The sequence below is a fragment of the Aspergillus welwitschiae genome, assembly GCF_003344945.1.
Source record: "Aspergillus welwitschiae strain CBS 139.54b unplaced genomic scaffold BDQ94scaffold_27, whole genome shotgun sequence".
Lineage (NCBI taxonomy): Eukaryota > Fungi > Ascomycota > Eurotiomycetes > Eurotiales > Aspergillaceae > Aspergillus > Aspergillus welwitschiae.
Window position 1 is genome coordinate 121,249 of NW_020798721.1, and position 20,904 is coordinate 142,152.

The 20,904-nt window shown below is 51.1% G+C and overlaps 8 protein-coding genes across 8 annotated transcripts; 4 read left to right on the forward strand and 4 right to left on the reverse strand.

The window, feature by feature from the left end:
* Positions 1 to 331: 331 nt before the first annotated feature.
* BDQ94DRAFT_148038 (uncharacterized protein) lies at positions 332 to 962 on the reverse strand. The gene has a single exon (XM_026767128.1). It carries the CDS (start codon positions 678 to 680, stop codon positions 420 to 422), a length of 261 nt encoding a protein of 86 aa, XP_026623836.1. The 5' UTR covers positions 681 to 962; the 3' UTR covers positions 332 to 419.
* A 318-nt stretch (positions 963 to 1,280) lies between these two features.
* BDQ94DRAFT_172584 (triose-phosphate transporter family-domain-containing protein) lies at positions 1,281 to 2,706 on the forward strand (the record flags this gene model as incomplete). The annotated part of the gene is made up of 8 exons (XM_026771981.1): positions 1,281 to 1,369; positions 1,426 to 1,493; positions 1,567 to 1,572; positions 1,633 to 1,750; positions 1,816 to 1,915; positions 1,963 to 2,113; positions 2,166 to 2,422; positions 2,476 to 2,706. 8 exons carry the CDS (start codon positions 1,281 to 1,283, stop codon positions 2,704 to 2,706), a joined length of 1,020 nt encoding a protein of 339 aa, XP_026623837.1.
* Positions 2,707 to 3,283: 577 nt separating this feature from the next.
* On the reverse strand, positions 3,284 to 6,639 carry BDQ94DRAFT_172585 (glycoside hydrolase family 35 protein; the record flags this gene model as incomplete). Its single annotated transcript, XM_026771982.1, has 7 exons — positions 3,284 to 3,678; positions 3,754 to 3,900; positions 3,971 to 4,103; positions 4,161 to 5,428; positions 5,480 to 6,171; positions 6,223 to 6,345; positions 6,413 to 6,639. 7 exons carry the CDS (start codon positions 6,637 to 6,639, stop codon positions 3,284 to 3,286), a joined length of 2,985 nt encoding a protein of 994 aa, XP_026623838.1.
* Positions 6,640 to 7,847: 1,208 nt separating this feature from the next.
* On the forward strand, positions 7,848 to 9,146 carry BDQ94DRAFT_148047 (acyl-CoA thioesterase). Its single transcript, XM_026767129.1, has 2 exons — positions 7,848 to 8,041; positions 8,107 to 9,146. The coding sequence occupies exons 1-2, from the start codon at positions 7,928 to 7,930 to the stop codon at positions 8,884 to 8,886; spliced, it is 894 nt and encodes a 297-aa protein (XP_026623839.1). The 5' UTR covers positions 7,848 to 7,927; the 3' UTR covers positions 8,887 to 9,146.
* A 223-nt stretch (positions 9,147 to 9,369) lies between these two features.
* Positions 9,370 to 11,848, reverse strand: BDQ94DRAFT_148048 (sugar porter family MFS transporter). Its single transcript, XM_026767130.1, has 4 exons — positions 11,256 to 11,848; positions 11,108 to 11,184; positions 9,797 to 11,054; positions 9,370 to 9,743 (listed from the first exon to the last, which is right to left on the reverse strand). The coding sequence occupies exons 1-4, from the start codon at positions 11,623 to 11,625 to the stop codon at positions 9,541 to 9,543; spliced, it is 1,908 nt and encodes a 635-aa protein (XP_026623840.1). The 5' UTR covers positions 11,626 to 11,848; the 3' UTR covers positions 9,370 to 9,540.
* Positions 11,849 to 15,312: 3,464 nt separating this feature from the next.
* On the forward strand, positions 15,313 to 16,060 carry BDQ94DRAFT_172588 (uncharacterized protein; the record flags this gene model as incomplete). Its single annotated transcript, XM_026771983.1, has 2 exons — positions 15,313 to 15,673; positions 15,741 to 16,060. The coding sequence occupies 2 exons, from the start codon at positions 15,313 to 15,315 to the stop codon at positions 16,058 to 16,060; spliced, it is 681 nt and encodes a 226-aa protein (XP_026623841.1).
* Positions 16,061 to 16,831: 771 nt separating this feature from the next.
* BDQ94DRAFT_180844 (UMTA methyltransferase family protein) lies at positions 16,832 to 17,704 on the reverse strand (the record flags this gene model as incomplete). The annotated part of the gene is made up of 2 exons (XM_026773744.1): positions 16,832 to 17,303; positions 17,354 to 17,704. The coding sequence occupies 2 exons, from the start codon at positions 17,702 to 17,704 to the stop codon at positions 16,851 to 16,853; spliced, it is 804 nt and encodes a 267-aa protein (XP_026623842.1). The 3' UTR covers positions 16,832 to 16,850.
* A 1,849-nt stretch (positions 17,705 to 19,553) lies between these two features.
* BDQ94DRAFT_180846 (intradiol ring-cleavage dioxygenase) lies at positions 19,554 to 20,823 on the forward strand (the record flags this gene model as incomplete). Its single annotated transcript, XM_026773745.1, has 3 exons — positions 19,554 to 19,797; positions 19,850 to 20,174; positions 20,223 to 20,823. The coding sequence occupies 3 exons, from the start codon at positions 19,554 to 19,556 to the stop codon at positions 20,821 to 20,823; spliced, it is 1,170 nt and encodes a 389-aa protein (XP_026623843.1).
* Positions 20,824 to 20,904: the final 81 nt, after the last annotated feature.

Below are 20,904 nucleotides of genomic sequence, written 5' to 3' on the forward strand. Positions count from 1 at the left end.
CGGGATTTTCCAGCGTTAGAGCACCCAAAGGACCCTTATTTAGCCTTTTATTGCAGTCAACTATAGTATTGACTATAGTAACTTCCGGGTGACAAGCTTCGTAAGCCGATCAACCGTTCGGAGTATCGATGCCCCGCAACACAGCGGGATGTTTCAACTTTGCCTCTCCTGCGTTCCATGTTTGACAAGGCAAATGTCAGTGGATGACGAATAAGGCGTCGAAGTCGCCTTTTCCAAGTTTCACATTCTCCATACGTCATGGAGGACAGACTGTGTTGAAGGTGGATGTCACAGCCCAAGAACTACGATAAAAAAAAAAAAAAAAAAAAAAAAAAAAAAAAAACAAAAAAAAAAAAAAAAAAAAAAAAAAAAAAAAAACAAAAAAAAAAAATCTGTTGCATGCAAGGTATCTATCCCATTCAGTTGTGAATTAGGGGGGAGATTGTGGATAGATTCCCTATCGATAAGCACACAGTCTCCGCAATTATCAAAGACCCTGGCAGAAGAACCCTGGGTGCACGGAGGATATGCTTGGTCGACCAGACTCCACCAACTTTCCGAACGGGTATTGTGAGTTTCCTTATCGGTATGGTGCCAGCGATTGAAGCGATCAATATGGTTAGTGTGTTCGAGATAGACAGTGGGCATGTCTTGGAGCTCGGAGGACGAAGTAACGCCATCGGGATAGGATTTGACGCCTGGAGGGGCGATGACGCGGAGGGACGAGGCTGGACCCAAAGGGCCGCGTGGCCTGGAGACGATCGGCTGTTGCTCGACTGGTTGGGTTACTATGTATAGTCTCTTTCAGCTGCCATCTCAATGGGCATTGATCGGTGGCAGGACAAGGCGCTGCCTCGTATGAGATGACAATGCGGATGCATAAGAGAGCAGATCATCGTTGAGGATGAAAGAAACCCTGAAGATCGGGCGTACTGCGTAGAATTGATGAGCGTGGGCTGGGGAAAGTGGCTGGAGAGAGAGAGCGTGGGAGGAGCCAAAGTGAAGAGGGACGCCGATCAGGAACCCGAGCAGCAAATTGGCGGCTGACGACCGGCGGGGCTCCACCAACAAACAAATGTACTGCTTTTCTGCGCTTTTCACCTGCCGCCGCTAAGCTTTTTTATTCTCCTTGCTGTCCTCTTCTTCTTCGTCGTCGGTCTTTTCCTTCTCTTCTTCTCCAGCAGCATTCTGCGGAGTCCCTCCTGCCCTGTTCCTGTCGACTTCCTTGGTTCCCGTCTCTCTCACGATCTCGTCAGCCCGCTCGTGTGCGACCGTCCATCATGGCTGCCAAATCCCAATTGCCGACCGTCAACACGCCTGTGTCCGCGGAGCCTTCCAAGGCCGCCATGCACCCGGCTTTCTACATCGCGTACGACTCTTATGTCTGTGGTAGCTGCCTGTGGATGTTCGTTAATCTCTCTCTAGTACCTGGATTGCTCTCAGTTCCGGTGTGATCATTTTCAACAAGTGGATTCTCCATACCGCTGGATTCAGTGAGTGAACCCATCTTCTGTTCTGCTCCAGCATGCGATTAGTGAACTGACCGTTGTTACTTCTCTTCCACAGGTTTCCGTACGTCGATTCCAATATTCACGCCGAGAAAGTCCGTCGCAAACGACTAACATGCTGCAGCCCTCTTCCTGACCACATGGCATCTCGTTTTCGCTACCATCATGACCCGCCTCATGGCGCGGTTCACCACTCTGCTCGACTCTCGTCACCAGGTCCCTATGACCTCTCGTGTCTACATGTCAGTTGGATCGTGCTGGAAATCAACAATCAATGGTCGTGTCTAATCAGTTTTTGTCCTTGCAGGCGTGCCATCGTCCCCATTGGCGCATTCTTCTCTCTCAGTCTGATCTGCGGTAACCTCGCATATCTCTACCTCAGTGTGTCCTTCATCCAGATGCTCAAGGTGAATAACTTCGACTCCGTGTGCAAGACTGCTGCTAATTTGATCAGGCTACCAACTCTGTGGCTACGCTGCTTGCTACTTGGGCTATGGGCATTGCGCCGGTGAAGCTCAGCTTGCTCGGAAATATTTCCTTCATCGTCCTCGGTGTTATCATTGCCTCTATTGGTGAAATCAAGTTCACCATGATTGGATTCATCTGTAAGTTTTTTTCTACTCTCGGCGCCTGGCCGGTTTTTTAACACCTCATTAGGCCAGTTCTTCGCGACCATCTTCGAGTCCGTCCGTCTGGTTATGGTTCAGCGCCTGCTCAGCTCTGCCGAATTCAAGATGGATCCGTTGGTTTCCCTGTACTACTTCGCACCTGCTTGCGCCGTCATGAACGCCGTCGTCACTGCGGTTGTCGAGCTCCCCACACTGCACATGTCTGACATCTACCAACTCGGCATGGGTACCCTGTTCCTCAACGCCGCCGTGGCTTTCGGACTGAACGTTGCTGTCGTCTTTCTGGTACGCCTTCGCGACAGTGGTCTTGTGAGCATCAGTTCGCTAACGCTTTATAGATTGGCAAAACCTCCGCCCTTGTCCTTACCCTGTCCGGAGTCCTTAAGGATATCCTCCTCGTCGTTGCCTCGATGGTCATCTTCCGCGATCCCGTTACTCCTCTCCAGGCCTTCGGATACGCGATCGCCCTTGGCGGTCTGGTCTACTACAAGCTTGGAAGGGACGGTGTCAACAACCTTCTGGCCCAGGTGCGGTACCAGCTGCTTGGTGGCCCCCGCCCCGAGAACTAGAGTCAATTGTACATATGGTATGTTGGGAGTGGTTGTTGGTTGGCAGATTTAGAACGTAAATAGAATCGGGCAGGGCCCCAAATGTATCTTTATTTTATGAGGTGTAATTGCGAAAAGTGCGTGAGCATACTCCGTAGTCAGTAGGAGATGCCAGCATCTCTATCCTCAATACCTTGATCTGTGCGTCATCTTTCCCATATTCAAAGATAAACGGCAAGAACGGATCCCACACAGTTGCGTACCAAAGTCGCCGGACGCGACGCGCTTGTTTACTGCTCTTTACGGGTGGGTCCATCCTTCTTGCCTGAGGCAGAAGGCGGGGATCCCACAGCATATCTATTATTCACCATAACTCTATGGCTCTGCAGACTTCGTTCGAGTCAGATCCCATTTGACTTGCTCATCTTAGTTTCGCAGGTTGCAATGAAGATATTACTCGTTAGTTTACTCTTGAAGAATTTGCTAGAACGCATCCCAACCACTGATATGCTTTGTCACATTCCTCACTACTCAAAATATATACAACTGCTCTGCTCTCCACTCATACTGACAACTTGCTACTAATGAGTGAACATCATCAGGTGTACTGTGCCCGAGCTTCCGTCCACTCAGGCTGATAACCCAATTTTGCGCCATTTAGATCGAAACCCGTTCCATTGCCTGCATCGAAACCACTCTCATACGCACCATAGCTGATCAGCTCAATGTTCTCCAGCCTGGCTCCCGCATCCGTCTGCGCCCACAAGCTAAGGCCAATGGTGTTCTTGTCGCGGTTGTTAATAATACCGGGTGGGATGGGGAACGTTGTTTGCGGCCCCAGATATGGGACATATTTGCCATATTGGTATCCGTTGATGAAGAGCTGGATGCGCACTGGGTCGACGGTTGATGGTGAGGTAAATTGGATACCCAGAGGAACGTCATAGTTCTTGGGAAGGTCAAGGGTGAAGGTGGTCAGGTAAAAGGCGACCCCTGTTACTCTGGATTAGATCTACATGGACAACAACGAGCAGCGATTATGAGTGGATGTGAAATACTGATCCATACCTGACTTGTTGAGTCCATCAAGCGGAGATCCGTCCGTCCAGCCATCCGATAACTTGGCCTTGTATCCTGGAAGATGCCAACCCTGACGCTCGGCCAGCAAGCCGCCTTCGTTCATGGGTGCTCTCACAGGGTCGAGCTCATATGCTCCTATTGTCACGAAGGGAACAATCTTTTTAGCCTAGTGCGATTGAGAGAAGGGAACCCACGGAGTTCTTACCAGCGGCACCTCCAGCATTTCCTTGGATCTTCCAGCTTGTGAAAGAACCGCCATTGAGCGTCGCTCCGAGAAGTCCTCTAGGGTTTTCCACGCCGTTACCAGTAGACGTTTCGTCATGTCCGGTGTAGTCGATCTGGATGAGCTGGTTAGTTATGTCTCTCTATACTAGCGTACCTTCGTGCTAACTTACCACAACAGTCAACAGATTATCCGTCTGCTTCAAGGTATGGTTGGAAAAGTCAATGGCCGCGTTAGATGAGGTTTCGTCGGCATCACCTGGGTGCGAGGCCACAAGATCTCCATTTAGCCAGACGTTCCAACCAAAGGCCAGGCCTCCTTGCGCAGTCAAGTTTGCCCCAGTCACGTTAGTCCCATCGAACCGACCGCGATAGATCTTGATACCTGTGTAGTAGCCATAGTCGGACGCAAACAAGACAGGAAGGCTAAGTGGATCGACTGGACTCAAGGTAGTTGTCTTGTTGCACACCGTCCACTTGGAGTCATCATAGGAAGACTGGGTCTCTGGCAGGGAGTCGCGAACTTTCCATCCTGTCAAACTTGGGATTGTGATGCTGCTGCTATCGGCGCCACCAATTGATCCCACAAGACTGCCATAGTCTGTCTTCGTGACGGTAATCTCCTTGCCGTTCCATTTGACGGCCTTCGCGGAAGAACCAGCGAATACTTCCACAGTGGTGGCATTGTCATTGTCTCCAACCAGATCTACAACGCTGCCGGAGATACTGACGTTGCGGACTAGGTATGGCCCAAGCACAAATATTTGCTGTTCCGCTGTCACATAGGGGTCTGTTGTGGTAGGTGGCGCCCAGAATCGGAATGCCGTTTCTGTCTCCACAAGATAGAAGATGGCGCCATTTGAGAACTTCACGACGCTTGTACCACTGCCTTGAGTGTAAGTGTATGAGGTAATGGTGCGATTACCTGAACTGCTAGTCAGGTTCACCGAGTCACCATATTCCTCGAAGGTCAGCTTCGTCGTGTTCTTGAAGGCAAAGGACACCTCCTGTCCGGAGCGCGCATAGAGCACGACAACATCCGTGTCCCCAAACGTTCCGTATGTCGCGATGTCAGTTGATACATACAGGAGCGTGCTGTGACCGAGTGGGTAATCAGTCGAGATTACCTTGCTTTGCCTTCCTTGCAGATTGATGTTGGGCAAGGTAAACGCGCCCGCAGAAGTATTCACGTTCAGGGAGAAAGTGATGTCTGTCTGCGAGGACGTGGTATCCTGCTGTACGACATAGAAACCAGCGGTCGTGTTGGGGTTCCGAAGCACCCATGTGTATGCCGAGGTGGTAGATGTGTAGGAGGTGCCATTCCCTTCCATTTCGACTCCCAGCAGGCCAGAAGACACTCGCGTGAACAGACCAACGAGCTTCGTCTGGCTCAGTTTGTCCCTGATTTGTCTGGTCTCTCTGAGAGGAGCGCTGTAGTCGTCTACAGCTAGTCAGCGTGGCTGTGTATGCGGAATCAAGCGAATGAACTTACACGACGTATACACCACAGGTGCAGCCAGGTGGCCCCAGTTAGTTCCCCCGTACAGCATGTACAGGTTTTGGAGGGTGACCCGTTGACCAATATTGTTCTTGTAGTACACGTCCGCAAATTGTGGACTCAGCTCACTTGTGCACTGGTCGTAGAACGAGTCAGCGCCCCAGGCAGAGAACCAGCCACCTTCAAACTCAGGCAAGTATTCAGGCTGCGTGTAGCTAGTGTTCTGGAACCACTGATAATAGTTCCGTAGGACTGAAAAGCCCGTAGAAGGGTTGGTGCAGCTGAGCCCTCCCGGGTACGAGTCTAGGCCATAGACGTTGACCGCACCACCCACATCCTCATAGTCTGTCGACCAGCTTCGAGATCGCTGGCCCTTTTCGTTGCTGGTGAAGGGAACGTCCACGCCAGCAGCTCGGAAAGCCTCCTCGATCTGCTCCATATACTCGACCAAGGTATTGCTCGCCGAATGGGTGGTCTCCTGAAGTTCATTTTCGATCTGGTTGAGGATGACTGGTCCACCGTTGGTAATGGAATTGTCCGCAATGATCTTCCCAATGCGCTCAATCCAGGGTGTCCACGCTTGGTGGTATGTCGCGTCGCTTGTTCGCAACTCACCACCGCTCCCGTCACTGAGGTATAAAGCTAGACCACCACCGTTAAACTCAGCATTACAATATGGTCCGGCACTGGCATGATGTCAGCAAATCCAAAGGGAAAGGTGGACCACGATAACTAACCGTGCGATGATGTAGATTCCGGCCTCTTGGGCATAGTCGAATAAGCGCTGAATATTGTGTGCTCCGGTCTCAAAGTCATATGTTCCATTGATCGGAGAGTGATAGTCCCAGAAGAAATACAGACTATGTGACAATTGTCAGGAATTAGGGACCTGAAAGAACATTGAGACATCAATCATATTGCACAAACCTAACAGCATTGAAGCCATGTGCGCGCATCTTCTGAAAGACATCAAGCCACATTTCTGGAACCGGCAATCGGGGATAATGGAACTCTCCGGAATAGACAAACAAGCGATTGCCATTGACGGTCAGACTGTAAGGATCCCAGGCGACCAGGTCTGTCAGACCATCTGTAGTCGCCCAAATTTGGGCGACCAAAATCGCCCAGCATGAAAGTATGGACTGCAGCTTCATGGTGGGAGGAAAGCTGTTGCCGCACACGCGCAATATTTGCTTAGCACCTGCGCCATATTCTCACATTTTATAGTATCTGTGATTGCATTGCCGAGCCGGTTAAAGAATGGTGCGCTCGAACCCCGTTCGCGCTATTATCCACGCGAGAAAACGGTGAACAGGACATGGAGGGAAGTGGCGTGGAAGTTCATGCAGAAATGGCACGCATATGCAGGTTCAATAACTCGAACTGCCATGGGTGAGGTCCAGATGCAGGTGGATTGGTGGAAGAATACTATTAAATCCCAGGTCGGGCCAATTCTACCCCGATATTCATCACGTCAGGAGACGAGAGAACCGGGATATTCCCGGCGGGATTGCGGGGTAAGTAAAGGGGTGGCCGCATTCTTACAGCATCCCTTTTTCTTCAGTTCGCTGAAGGATATCCTCCACTCTTTTACATATTGTAGGTGATTCAGCATATGCATTTCACCATGGATGAGACCTGAAAGAAAGGTTGAACTTTCGGCTTCCCCGCTAAGCTCGGACAGATGGTCTCCGACCTCCTTTGCGTTGCAAAAGTGACCCTAGAGAATAGCTGTCCTCTGTGATCTTATTGTTTACACGATATAGCCATTCTTTCTCCGGTGTGCTGTGCCGCGATAGCTACATTATGGCATCGTCGTCGGGCTAGAAGAGAGCTGGGCTACCAGCCGCACCTGGTGGAGACCAGATCGGATTCCACATTACTCAATGGAGTGGAGAAGCGGACACCAACAGCATTCTGTTGGGGAACTGACGGATATAAGAAGGTCTCTTCTTGCCGTAACAGGTGATATCATACGAAGATAGGTCACCTGGTGGGAGAGAGTCTGCTTGCCTCGGTGAGAGCACCGTGAAGCTCGCTATCTGCTGGCATCTACATTGATAAGATCCGCCATAACTAAGCCACGACATACTATGTCATCGAACGACTACTTCCCGATCGGGATCGACAGTGGCCAGCTCGGAGACTGACTGCACTGTGGATAGAAGGGCAAGAAGTGGGCATCGCATCAAAGTTTGCACGGAAGCGCGACCCCTTTTGGGGCGAACCTCGGCAGCAGCTTATCGGAGCTTATCACTGATCGGGGCAGCCGCCCCACGGCAAGTTTTTCCGCTGCCGCCTGGCCTTTCTTTAAGGCTTCTGGAATCCCGCCTTTTTGTCTTGGGCGATCATTCATGCATAGACCATCATTATAGACTCCGTCGTTTTTCTTTCTGTACATATACCTTCATTTTAATTGTCCCTATCTTTTAATATCGCCACATGGAGGCTATTCGCTCGTTGGCGAGCTCCCTTTGGGAGTCCGTCACTTTCTGGAAAGCTGCTGCCGTCTTCTTTGCTTTGCTCAACCTGAAGACTCTCCCCATCATTTGGCATGTACGTCGCATGCGGACGCTTTGCGTACCTTCAATATTTTCATATCGGCTTGCTGACAACCCTAGGTCCGCGTTTACCGCTACTTCTTCAAGCATGGCTACCTCATTACCCCCGCCGTCGAACAGCCCGCCCGTCCCTGCACCGAGGTCCTCGAGCCCGTCAGCATCTACTCTCGCGCCCCCATTATGGAACTTGATTTCAACATGCACAAATCCAACTCGACCTACTTCTCCGATCTTGATGTCTCCCGTACCGCTCTCATGTCCAGCATCGTTGTGAAGGGCGCTGCGCTCCTGGAAAAGCGTCTGCAAGAACAGGGAAAGAAAGGCTTCTTGGGCTTCATCTTGGGCAGCGTCTATACCACCTTCAAGAGAGAGATCCCCGCCTACACCAAGTACGAGGTCAAGTCGCATGTGGCCAGTTTCGACCAGAAATGGATCTACATCGTCACCTACTTCCTGAAGCCTCGCAAGGGAAAGAAGGGCCAGGACGACCCCGAGGCGCTCAAGAAGAGACTCTACGCTGTGTCCATCAGCAAGTACGTCCTGAAGAAGGGCCGCTACACCGTTCCTCCCAAGGATGCTTTCGAGGCTGCGGGTTACACTCCTTTCCTCTTCGCCACCGCTGCTAATGGCCATGCTACTGGAGCTGAGAATGGACATGCCAATGGGGATGCTGTTCAGCGTAAGGAGACTACCGGTGCTGCTAATGGTACCTCGGATGAGTGGGAACGTCTGAAGGCCGAAATCGATCGGGGCATGACTGTTGTGGAGCCCATTGTTGAGCAGGAGGATAGGCTCCTGGAGGATTATGTTCACAAGATGACCAAGCCTGGCTTTGCCTAGAGGTCAGATGTGTTTGTGTTTGATAAACCGTTATAGATAGAACCTGTTGTACTGCAAAGCATAGAGCAATAGAGCAGCACTTAATATGTCATTGAAAAATTTACAAGATCACCACCACCCCTGAGATACAACAGAATGACGAAGTCAAAATCGAAGCACCTCCCACAATTGCAGGCTTAAGCCGGGTGGGGGTTAACTACTTCTCTGCGTGATAAGTACTAGTAACCCATTCGACTGATTAGCTCTGCAAAAGATTAACAGTCTACACCCTGGATCCACCGACTTATGCTAAACAAAAGGGAAGTTATTGGCTTGACAACAATGTGCAGTGCAGACCGGGTCACCTGGTTTGTTTGTTCTACTTGTTCCTTACTTGGTTTGATATCACCAACACACAACCAATACGATTCCAACTTCAATTCATTACCTCTCTCAAGCACTCACGCGTCCCCTCTACAAGTTACTTATGGCTTTTCACGCCTTGCCAGATACTATAAAGCAGATATTATTCACGAGTATTAAGCTCAGGTATCAAACAACTCTCACTCGCATCCACCAATCAACGTATCACCACAACCATTAGACTTCATCGCCAGAGAACCCCTGGACAAACACTACACGCCTACCAATAGCTCTACCATATCCCAGGACCGATCATTTCTCATTATATTCCTGCGAGTGGTTCTCCGCGTGCCCTTCGGCCAGATTCTCCGCATGCTCATAGAATTTGGGCAGTGGTTCCAACTTCTGCCGAAGCACCCAGACACGGAAATGCCACCATGCATTCTTCAATTGGTAGGATGCATGCTTGCGCGTCGAGACCGAAAACACTTGGTCAAGTTCTTCAAGTGTAAGTTCTATCCGACGTTAGCCTTAGCCCTAAGCTATGATGGCGAAGCCCAACACTCACCTTTAGTCTCTGGCACAAACAGAAGAACCAAAAACCATCCAATCACACACCACGCGGCATACCATCCGAACGCACCCTGAGGCTTGAACGCTCTGAGGAGCATAGGCCAGGTGAATGACAGGATAAAGTTGAAACACCAAGTTGTCGCAGTGGCCCATGACATGCCAACCTCACGTACTTGCAGTGGAAATGCTTCGGCAGAATAGGTAAATGGCACGGGTCCCTCACCCGGGGAATAGAATACCTCGAACAAATACAAGCCCGTCGTGACCATTCCCACCCGCTTCTTACTGGTTTCGTTCCACGGCTCAATCCAGAATGAGAACCCGGTCCAGAGAAGCCAGATGGCTAAGAATGGAAATGTAAAGAGCAGAAGATTTCGACGGCCCCATGTGTCAATGGTGAAAAATGCGGGGAGCGCAAAAACCCAATTCAAGATACCGGTTCCCATACTGGCCAATAGGGCTTCCTGGATACTATATCCGGAATCTTGAAATATGGTTGTGCTGTAGTAAGCGATGACGTTGACTCCACAGAATTGCTGCAGAAACATGACAATCCAGCTAGCAAGCGTGGCGCGACGATTGCGTGGGACCGTAAAGAGCTCGAGGAACATGGAGAAGAAGTTCTTCCCGGTGTTGACTTTCCGCTCCAGCTCCACCTGGACGTACGCGTAGTACAAGTCTCGGGCCGCCTGCAGATCCGACGGGCGGAGAGTGCGGAAAGACTCGAAAGCCTTGTTGATTCGATTATGCTGGATAAGCCATCGAGGGGACTCCGGGCAGAAGTAGACTTGCGCGCAGACGACGAGGGGCAGGACCACGGTTGATCCGAGCATAAGACGCCAGGAAAGATCCCTCGACACGCCCATGAAAGCAACGCCCATGATATTACCAAGCATGATGCCAAATGCTGTCCACATCTGCCACATCATCACAAGGGCACCGCGGATGGGGGCCGGGGAGCATTCAGCCGCATACACAGGCACGGTAGACGATTTGGAACCGATTCCAAGACCGAGGACAAACCGTGCGATGAAGAGGTTAACCCAGGAATTAGCCACGCCTTCCCAGATGGAAGCTACTGCCGCGATGAAGCAAGACCAGAAAATCGTGCCCCGTCGCGCCAGGTACCTGTTCATGGGCTCGGTGAGCCAGCAGCCGAGAATAGCACACGCTAGATAGGGAGCGCCAACGACGAGCCCAGTAAGATAATCTTGCATTTGGTCTGAAAAGCGGGGAGCAGTAATCCCAAGTTCCTTGCTTGTTGTTAGCACGGACCGTTTGAGCATAAAGGCGAGGGAGCACTTACATCGAGATAGATGGCCTGGGCGCCATTGTTGACGGTCTCATCCATACCTTGTACGGCGGCTGCGAGAGAGCACATGGCTTTATAGAAGCATCGTCAGCACCGGGACAGGGAAATGCCATGATGAATAGTACCGGGGAAAACCACTTACAGGCCATGAAGTAGAGCTGCCAGGGCTGCGACCATTTATGCGTCTGTTCCCGCCGGAGGATCTCCTTGTCCGCCTCGGTCAAGTCGGGAAGGTCCAATGCGCCTTGCGGGTTCTGTGAAATGAGGGCGCCTTTACGAAAATCGTCCAAGTGAGCTTCGAGACCGTACTGGCGACAAAAGCGCTCTACGTCGTTGAGGAGTTGCTCCCGAGGAACACCTGCTAGTGGGTTCTCAAACACGGCATTAAGACCGCCCGATCGCCCTTCGATATCCAAGACATCGTGTCGCTGCTGCGGTTTTTCCGCGTGCTCAACGCTGGCAGGGTTTTCGTCCTTCTGTACGGCCTTTGCCGTGACCCCTTCTCCTTCCATTGTGAGGGATCAACTGGACACGGAATGTCCACACAGTAGACGCGGCTAGAGTCTTGCTGACGGGGTAAAGAAACACGACGCAGAGGGGAAGGTGGTTCAAGTAATGGAGAGGAACCGGAAGGCCGATACCCTGAATTTTCTACGCGACTGTGGCTTGGAGGCCAACAAAAACATACTTCAGTCGCAGGACTTGGGACTAGCAGTTTGACAATCACCTTTCAGAGATAAACAAAGCCCCCGGGGGTGGTGGGAGACACCCCGGCCATTTATCAAATCTCACGCGAGAGCCTTGTCCTCGGCGGTGGATCCCGTCAGTGCATTCGCCGAATGACGACGAGACAACGACCTGGCCAAAACGGTGCATGGGCACAGAGTTCGACTAATCGTGGAGTTCTTTGATGCGGCATATACCGACCGCGTCGCGGGTGCGAGCCAACCAGACGGCACCTGGTTGGATTGGCAATGCTTTGAGCACAAGGCTCTGTTACATCCTAGTCGATGTGGGAACGAAACAATGGACTCGATTGGCCACATTGGACCAGGATGGCTGATTTCATGCCGTCATTCAAGGATGCATTGAAGGAGGTCAGTCTTCCGCAAAGGAGGGGTTGAGGGGAGCACCGAGTCCGGCGCCTATGGTCGCGGTCGGGCGCCGACAAGACATAACCCTAGATAGGTATGAGGAGATGGGAAGGTCCAAGTCAACCATGGATAAGGTCAGTGTACATGGACGACTGAATAGCGTTGAAAGCAGCACCCCGGCTGGGGAAACCCCACGGGGATTGGTAGGCCAGTCCAGATGGACGGGATGCAGCAATGGTCAGGCCACGAGACAGCCGTGGGTCTGCCTAACCCAACTTCGGTTGCTTACAAGAGATATGATTTGAGTTGAATCCCACGCTACGGGAAGCTAACGTGAGCCGGTCGGAGGTTAGTGTCAGTTTAGGGAAATTAATGGGATCGCTTGTTGGATTGCCTGAATGGCTACATGCCGGGATTCCCCAATGCGGCGATTAATCGGCCTCAGGCCCCCACGGATGGCCACGTGATCTCCAGCTTCGAGGAATCTGGACATCCCAACAGGTGACCCGACATCAGGAGTTTACTTCGTACTGCGTGAATAATTCTTTTGACTTCATGGGTCATTGGTTGCTTGTGTCGCATTGGCTCCCTTGGCGGTCTTCCATCTGATCCAGAGCACGTAGGTGGCGGCCGATCTATCCGACGTGGCGCTGCCGGCCAAAGCTACCAAAGCTTCCCACGGCTCCTGGTGCTTGCAGATGACCGCGCCCAGCTCTTGGCTCGTCCAATCGCCGTCAGTCGCCCGCAAGCCTTCCTGAGTCGAACGGAAACATAGCGGTCGGAGTAATCCGGCAGGGAGACATGGTCTGATAGCCTCCCTCTCTCTCATCTTCCCCCCATCACATGGAAGACAGTACTAGTACCTTGCGCTGACGCGCACTCTCAGCCTTAAGGCTCAATCACGAACATAATTCCTTGCTCTAGGAGACGCTTAGATGTCCATGCATCAGTCCACGTGTGCTGAGAGAGGGGACGCCTAATTGGGCGTCATGCAACGAGCCAAAATGTTATCAAGCTGGCCGTCAAGACATGAGGTTACGCTAGACACAAGCGAAAGGTATGGATTGCGGGGAAAGGGTGGAGAAATGGGGGCGGAAATACGCTGCCAATTGCCCTCCTTGCGGCCTAGAACTCAGGTCCCAGCAATTCCGTGGGGTGCGCTTCGCAGAATCAAATCGAGTGCTCAAAAGCAGTGATACATTCACATGGTAGTGAGCCCTGGCATTACCGAATTATCCCAGCGGTATACAGGTCGCATAATATCTCGTATTGATTAGCAAGGAGGTTGTCTTACACCTCCCGGCGAAGATCATTACCCGCCTTGGGTGGTCTTATATACTCCATTTTTAATGACTGGGTGGGCAAATCGGCAGGACGGTTATATCCACATTACATCGCATACAGGTGTTGGGCCCCCAGAAGGGATAATGGAGGTAAAGCAGAATAACACGAAGTCAAGACTGATGTGTTTCGAATTGATTCTTTTGCCTCCTATCCGAGTCTCACCTGGATATAGCCCGCGCCCGGAAACGGTTACACACGATGTAAAACCCGCTGGTGTCAACTACGTCGTCTTCTCCCAGCCACCGTGAAAATAAGCAAGCAACTAATTTTCGCCAAGTTGCACGCCTGTAAGCCACATGGATCTTCCACAAACTTCTACTGAAGTAAGGCGGTGGGTCACACTTTTTTCCGGCCTCAGCCACTGCCGGAGGGGACAGTGCGCAAGGACAGAGCACTGGCAGGCTTCAAATTTGGACCATGGCACTGAGAACGGCATGGCAGGTACGGATACATCAAATGCTGTTTTGTGCTTTTGAGCTTAATTCTCGTATTTTGATGACACCCCTTACCTGCTCGGTTGCGGCTTATTCTGATTTTTCGGAGCAGGAATTAGGCACGAACGGCTGGTCGTGAAGTATTCGTTCTGTAGTTGGTATAATTCAAGCAATTGGGCCAGGTGGCAGGCCCCCATACCCATATTACATACATGGGAGCAAGAGAACCACGGAATATGATTCAGGAATCTGAAACTTGAATTTGTCTATGAATGGCCGAGATAATGGCGCCATCTGCCAACTGGGTCAGCTTCCTGGAACCACGCCGCGAGAAGAGGACTGTGCTTGGAAGGAGAAAGCATGCGACCGGCTTTTACAATGCCAATGACTTGCCTCCTACCCTGTCGGGACTGAAGTCAAACTTCAGGTGAAACTGGGTATGGACATGATCAATATACTTTCAGCACGGATAGTGGCCTAGATTCAACTAGAGCCTCAAGCAGGTATTTGCCGCAAAGAGGCAGATCATTGTAGACGGTACAATCGCTTCGAAGATTCTATTTGTTATGAATGTGACATGCGTGTTACCTGCAGCTGGATGTCGATCCATGCCGGATTGTTTCAATGACAGGTCCAGAGCCCAGTTTGGGTGGATCATTGATCTGACTTTTTCAAAGTCACGGGAGGTCAATCAGACCACCTCAGAAAGCTTTGAAGTAGTATTATTTATTGTGCCCACGGTACAATTTTCTCCGACTCAAGTCTACTTGTAATCTCTAATTCTCTAGATGAACAGCACATATGTCACATCACTCGGTGTAAGGATTGTCGGTCAAGATGTATACAGGATGGCAATGCGTTTGACAGAATCTCGCATTAACTTCTCGGGCCAGCTTGCTACTACGGAGACTACTACTTGTTACTGGCTAACTCAGCTTGATAACGGAATTACCATGGTTCATTGATGATTTATCTCCCTCTATTGGCGGGATCTAGTGTCCAGAAAGTGAGCAGGCACCGACAGAGTTCTTTTGTCCGGAAAGTCCAAAGCATGATCTTGGTAGCTTAGTTACGTGGCGTCAGGCATTCTGGGAATAGCGTCATATGATGCATCGCACAGTTCACAATACAGTCTGATATCAATTCGAGAGGTCAATGTGGTTTCCTAACGTGGCCGTTCTTTTTGCTCCTGAGCGAAGTAACGATTTACCAATTTCTCGATATATCTATCTCCGATGAGTTCTTTTTCGCACTTAATAATGAAATTATTCGATGGATTAAAACAATCCCCTTAGAATACCGTGCCTTGTTCCCTATCATCGAAATCATGTCCTCCTCTCACCTCTGGCTCTACGCTTCATCCCGCCTGCGAGATCCCACCGTCACAGACGAGGTCTTTAGCCAATGGTACCAAGAGCACCATGTCCCGGACGTCCTAAAGACAGGCTCCGTCCGAAAAGGAGAGTTTTTCCGAGCTATAGGACCCCAGAAACAGTTCCGCTGGCTTGCCGCATACGACTGCGACGATTTGGATTTCATGGAGCCGGAGAACTTCGCTCGCATCCCGAAAACACATAGCATGCTGGGCACGACCAAGTCCTGTTTGGAATTTGCTGAATTTGATACGAGGATCTTCCAGCAGCTCTTCGTACTCAAAAACGGCGAGGGGAATGAGACGGGGAATACTGGTATGTGTGATATCTCAACACGGTGTCCGTGGTACTTCTTCGCTAATATAGCTATTTTATATGTTAGGTACCGATCGGTATCTTCTAACATGTACATTCCACTGCGACGAAAATGATTACGAGACGCTCGAGCGCCGCTGTATCGATGGGGATATTCTACATGCTTTTCCGGGGTCGCGATGGCTGAAGATCTCGAGACCGTTCGAGGACGATGATACTTATCTCGGGTTTATGATCGTGCAGGCGCTCGGGGAGGTCGAGCCCAAGGATTTGATCTCTTTGGAGGATAATTGGCGGTCATATTTGGCGGAGACGTTGGGGCTGGAGAGGCAGTTCTTGCAGCCGCATTTGTGGGAGCTTTTGAAACGGTGTGAGAATGGCTCTTAGATGCGCTGGTGTTTACGTGGCTTTGGCGAGTTGTTTCTGGTTTTTTAGCAATTCCGCGAGGGTGTTTGGTGATATTGGTGGGCTTAGTGAGATTTAGACAATATAAATCTCGATATATATATCTCTATATCATGAAGATGTTCTACTTGTCCTTGCTAAGTTCGACAAACCAAGAAAGGGACATCATTTACATTCAAGAAGAACGGTGCTTGAGAAAGGCAGTGTCCCGATTGAGCCCAGACATCTTTACGTGTTTCTTTTCGACCAAAATTCTACTTATTAATATACGATTCGCAGCACATGGTCGGTCACACAAGCTCGCAATTGTAGCTGACCATGTGGAGTTCACTTGTGGCACACTTGACAGCAACTGGAACCAATCAGGTCATGCAGCTAGTACACTATAGTATACCTGAGGGCATTCGGACAATGATGACGCTACTCGTGCCACAGAAGTGGTAGTACTGAAGCCTCAGGTGTGCGACGTTGATGGAGAGACGACAAGGTCTTGAGCTACGAGACATCTTTCTAATTGAGGTTATTAAAATGTCAGTGCAGTCTCGTCCCCATTTGCACTTCCTTGCAAGTTCCTCACTTTCGCCACATTCAATCAGATCTTTCTCCTCCGGACAAATCTCCTATTGATGATATGGAGGAAGAGTGTCCCTAAAAAGTATTGAATCGCATCAACTCATACCACGTTATGTATCTATATCCAACCCCTCGACCACAACCATACTCATCAACTACTCCATAAACTTGTCTAATTCCCTTCAGACGATCGCTTAGTTTACGACGCCACCGGCTTTTGCCCGATGCAGACGACCCTAGTAGCCACCACGGCAGCGCCAGCTGCAGCTTCCAGCGATGCTTGGTGGACGATTTGCGAGAATTCCCTTGCCTCATCTACCTTCCCTTTCCTAGCAAGTGTTCGGGCAGTTTCCTCGCAAGTCACGATATATCCCTCGCAGTCGGCCTTTAAATATTGCTTCAAGTTTTCATATCGGTCGATCTTCGTTCTTTCCAGTCCCTCTTGATCAAAACTCTGCGGAAGACAACCTATCCAGTCCTGCCGTTCGCCTGTATTCCAGAACCGAGAGAGATATTCCAATGCTTCGGTTTTGAGTTCAGGCCTGGCTTTGAAGATCTTGGCCTCACGGATGTTCAGGTCATCCCATTGAATCCATCCTCCGGGCTTTAGCATGCGGATGATCTTCTGGATTATGGACGAGGGGTCCCCATTCTGGATGACTGGTAGGAGTAATCGCAGATGCAGAGGTCGAACTGTCCCACCAGCTCTTTGGGTAGCTCTTCAAATATGTTCCATTGGCGCAAGGTGATGTTAGGTGGGAGCCACTCCACCGGAGGCGCCATGTCGAGTGTGACATCGAGGCCGTCAAGGGTCGCACCCGGAAGCTCTTTCGCCAGGTCTATGAGCCAGATAGCTGTGCCTGTGGCTACATCTGCGATGCGGGGATTCGTTGTCTGCAGGGACTCTCGGATGGTTGGGTGGATGTTGAAGCCGAGGTGCTCTTTCCAGAAGTGAAATATCCCATTGAGTCGGAATGCTGCGGTTCCGCTACCAAGGCCGTAGCCGAGATCATCCGAAATGCGATAGTCGAGCTCGGTTTTAGAGGAAGCCATTGTAGGTATCTCTGATTTTTGTACGTTGATGTTTGTCTGGTCAACATGGGTGGTGCTGGAGAAGGTTAAGGATACGGTGGCTGGGTGATGCGTGCCGATCAGTGTGCCCAACGTTGGTGATAAGAGCCACTAATGCAGCCGCACCCAATGTAAAGAGGCAATAGGCAACATCTTACACGAGCGGTGAAAATCTAGAGGGTCAAGATACGTCAAGTCTTCAGTGACAGGCCTGAATCTATACGGATGGTGTCCTTCACGCAGTTTGCAGCACCTCTCATCTCCGAAGAGACAAGAAATGTGACACACTCTCGATTGCTGGTGATTGCACCCAGTTTTGCTTTTCATAACTTTATTTTTCGATACTTCTTTCCCATTCCTGACTGACGCGAGCAAAAGTATAAAAGGCTCCGTGATTTGTTGTGAGCCATGACTTCACAGGGGTAAGCATGCGGGTGATCGAAAGCCACCTGCCAACTGCCCAGGGTTCGGGTGGTTTTTCTGACGTGAGGATGAGTCGTCAAAACTGCAGTGCCTTTACACTCTTAGCCGGGTCCCTGCATGTAAAGAAGACCCTTGCGAGGAATCAGTACTGCAGCCTCGAGCATGCTTAACCATGGGGGGATTGATGTCTAGCGGGCGAAAGTTCTGACAGTATCCAGAGATTAATCATCCGTCGAGTCGTGCGATGCAAGCATGAAAACTGACTAGAACCCGCCGCAACATATACTACTCCTCAGGTAGTTTGACTCGATGGTATGAAGCCCCACCAGACGTTAAGCGAAGAATCATGTTTGTACCAGGAACGGGAGCAAGTTATGCTCCGATGGTATTCTCGTGGCACGACGAATTAGAAGGACGGATGTTTTGTGCGTCATCGGCTCGGCCATGGCAGTTTGGAAAAGCATCCACAACTGCCCGATTTTGGGCTTTCAGTGGCCGAGGAAAGACTGAGGATCTGACTAAGCGGCACTTCCACCAGTTGTGCAGCAATCATTGCCGTTTTGAGATGTGAAAGAAGCTATACGCAGCCACTTCTGTTTTGGACTGCGCCTCGCCTCGAATACACAATGCAGGCTCATGTCTGCTTCGGAAGGACAAATCTGGGTGTTTTCGGCAGCCCGTGCTTCTATCATTTGCATGACTCCACCCGTTGCAGGGAAAAATTTGGACACCTGCGGAGCCCGGACGAGATCACAACCCGACAAACCCTGCCATTTTCCACATAACAACCCCCTCCCGTGGTCTACCTAGTCGAAGCATTACGAATCACTATACAGATATAGTGTCAATGATAGAGACTAAATCTCAAGTCATGGCCTTGGCCTGGCAGATGAAACCACCGAGCCACCATCCAGAATCGGCGGAAGCAACAGCCAAGGCGCGAAGAATACCCCAGACCCGCGGACGCTGTCCGGATCCCTGATTTGATAACGTCAGACGCTCCATGTGTACTAATTGTGCCGCAATGATTCGTGCTGCATGTCGATCATCCACCTTACAGGGTCAATTTCCCTGAGCTTCTATCCTCCGCTGCGGATCCACGTACGCGGCGCCAAGAAGCTGCCATGGCCCAGCCGGCATCTCGGAACTTCTTCTAGGGCTTCCAAGTGCCGTCAGGGTACGTGATGACGAGTCCCTGGTTATTCGAGATATCAGAAAGATTCACTAGGGACCGAGTACGGCTCACAGGGTAGCCCGACGGCCACGCCAGTATGGGACTGGATGACGCGGCTATAGAAGAGGCATCAACAATGTTGAGCATATAAATCCAAACCCTCAGCCACGACTTGGAGGTCCATCAATAGCACGATCGCAGCTCAATCATCTCGATCATTCAAGCAGCTTCATCATGCATTTCTCCAAGCTCCTCACTCTCACCGCGGCCACTCTGGCCTTCGCCCACCCCGGCGAGAAACATGACCATGAGGCCGTCAAGCGGGAGATTCGCCTTCGTGATGCCCTCGCTGAGCAGGCTAGACACGGAGTCAACGCTTGCTCCAACAGCCAGCAGGCTAGACAGGTCCAGCAGCGCTCCGTCTCTCGCCGTGCCAACACTGCCCGTGAGCTGCGCTCCAAGAGGGGCGTGACTGCCGGTAAGCAGGCCTCAACTGGCAAACCGTGGTTGCATCGTCTAACCATAATTAGCTCCCCACAAGTTCCGCCGTAACCTCGCTGCCCTTGAGAAGTGGGAAGCCATCAACCACAACAAGACCGGCATCCTTGACTACTCACCTCAGACCTCCGAGGCCGACATCTTCGGCGCCAACACCAGCTCCATCCTCACTCCCACCATCACCGATGGCCCCTACTACGTCTGGGGAGAAGTAATCCGTCAGAACGTCAAGGAGGACAAGTACTGTGATGGTGTCGACCTGTTCCTCGAGGTGCAGTACATCGATGTCAACACTTGCTTGCCTGTGCAAGGTGCCCTGGTCGACATCTGGAACGCCAACGCGACCGGTGTTTACAGGTATGGTTCTGCTCTCGTCCTATTATCTGATCATAGCTAAGTATGTAGTGGTATCTCCACCAGTGGCAACTACGCCGCCGATGGCTGGGACTCGACCTTCCTCCGTGGTATCCAGGAAACCGATGAGGATGGCGTTGTCACCTTCCAGACCATCTTCCCCGGTCACTACGACGGCCGCGCCATCCACACCCACCTTCTGACTCACCTCAACTCGACCATCAACCGTAACAACGGTACCCTTCAAGTGGGCACCGGCAGCGTCGCCCACATCGGCCAGCTCTTCTGGAATGAGGTCCTGCGCACCGCCGTTGAGAACACCTATCCCTACACCACCAACACCCAGGACATTACCAGCAATGCCGACGATATGTGGAGTGTCGAGCAGGCCACCAGCGCCTACGACCCCTTCCCGGAGTTCCTGTACCTCGGCGACCGCATCGAGGACGGCTTGTTCGCCTGGATCCAGATCGGTATCAATACCACTGCCGACTACACCGACAACTCTTACTACAGCATTGCCGCGTACTACGATGAGACCGGTGGCCACGAGAACACCGAGAGCTCTGCCATGGGTGGTGGTGGTGGTTCTGGTGGTGGTGCTCCTTCCGGCTCCATGTCCGGTGCTATGCCCTCTTCTACCAGTGCTTAAGAGGTGTAAAGGTTGCTGAGGGTGCTTCCAGGGGACGGGATTTACTTTCTACTGTAATAACAGTTTTCTCCGATATGTATT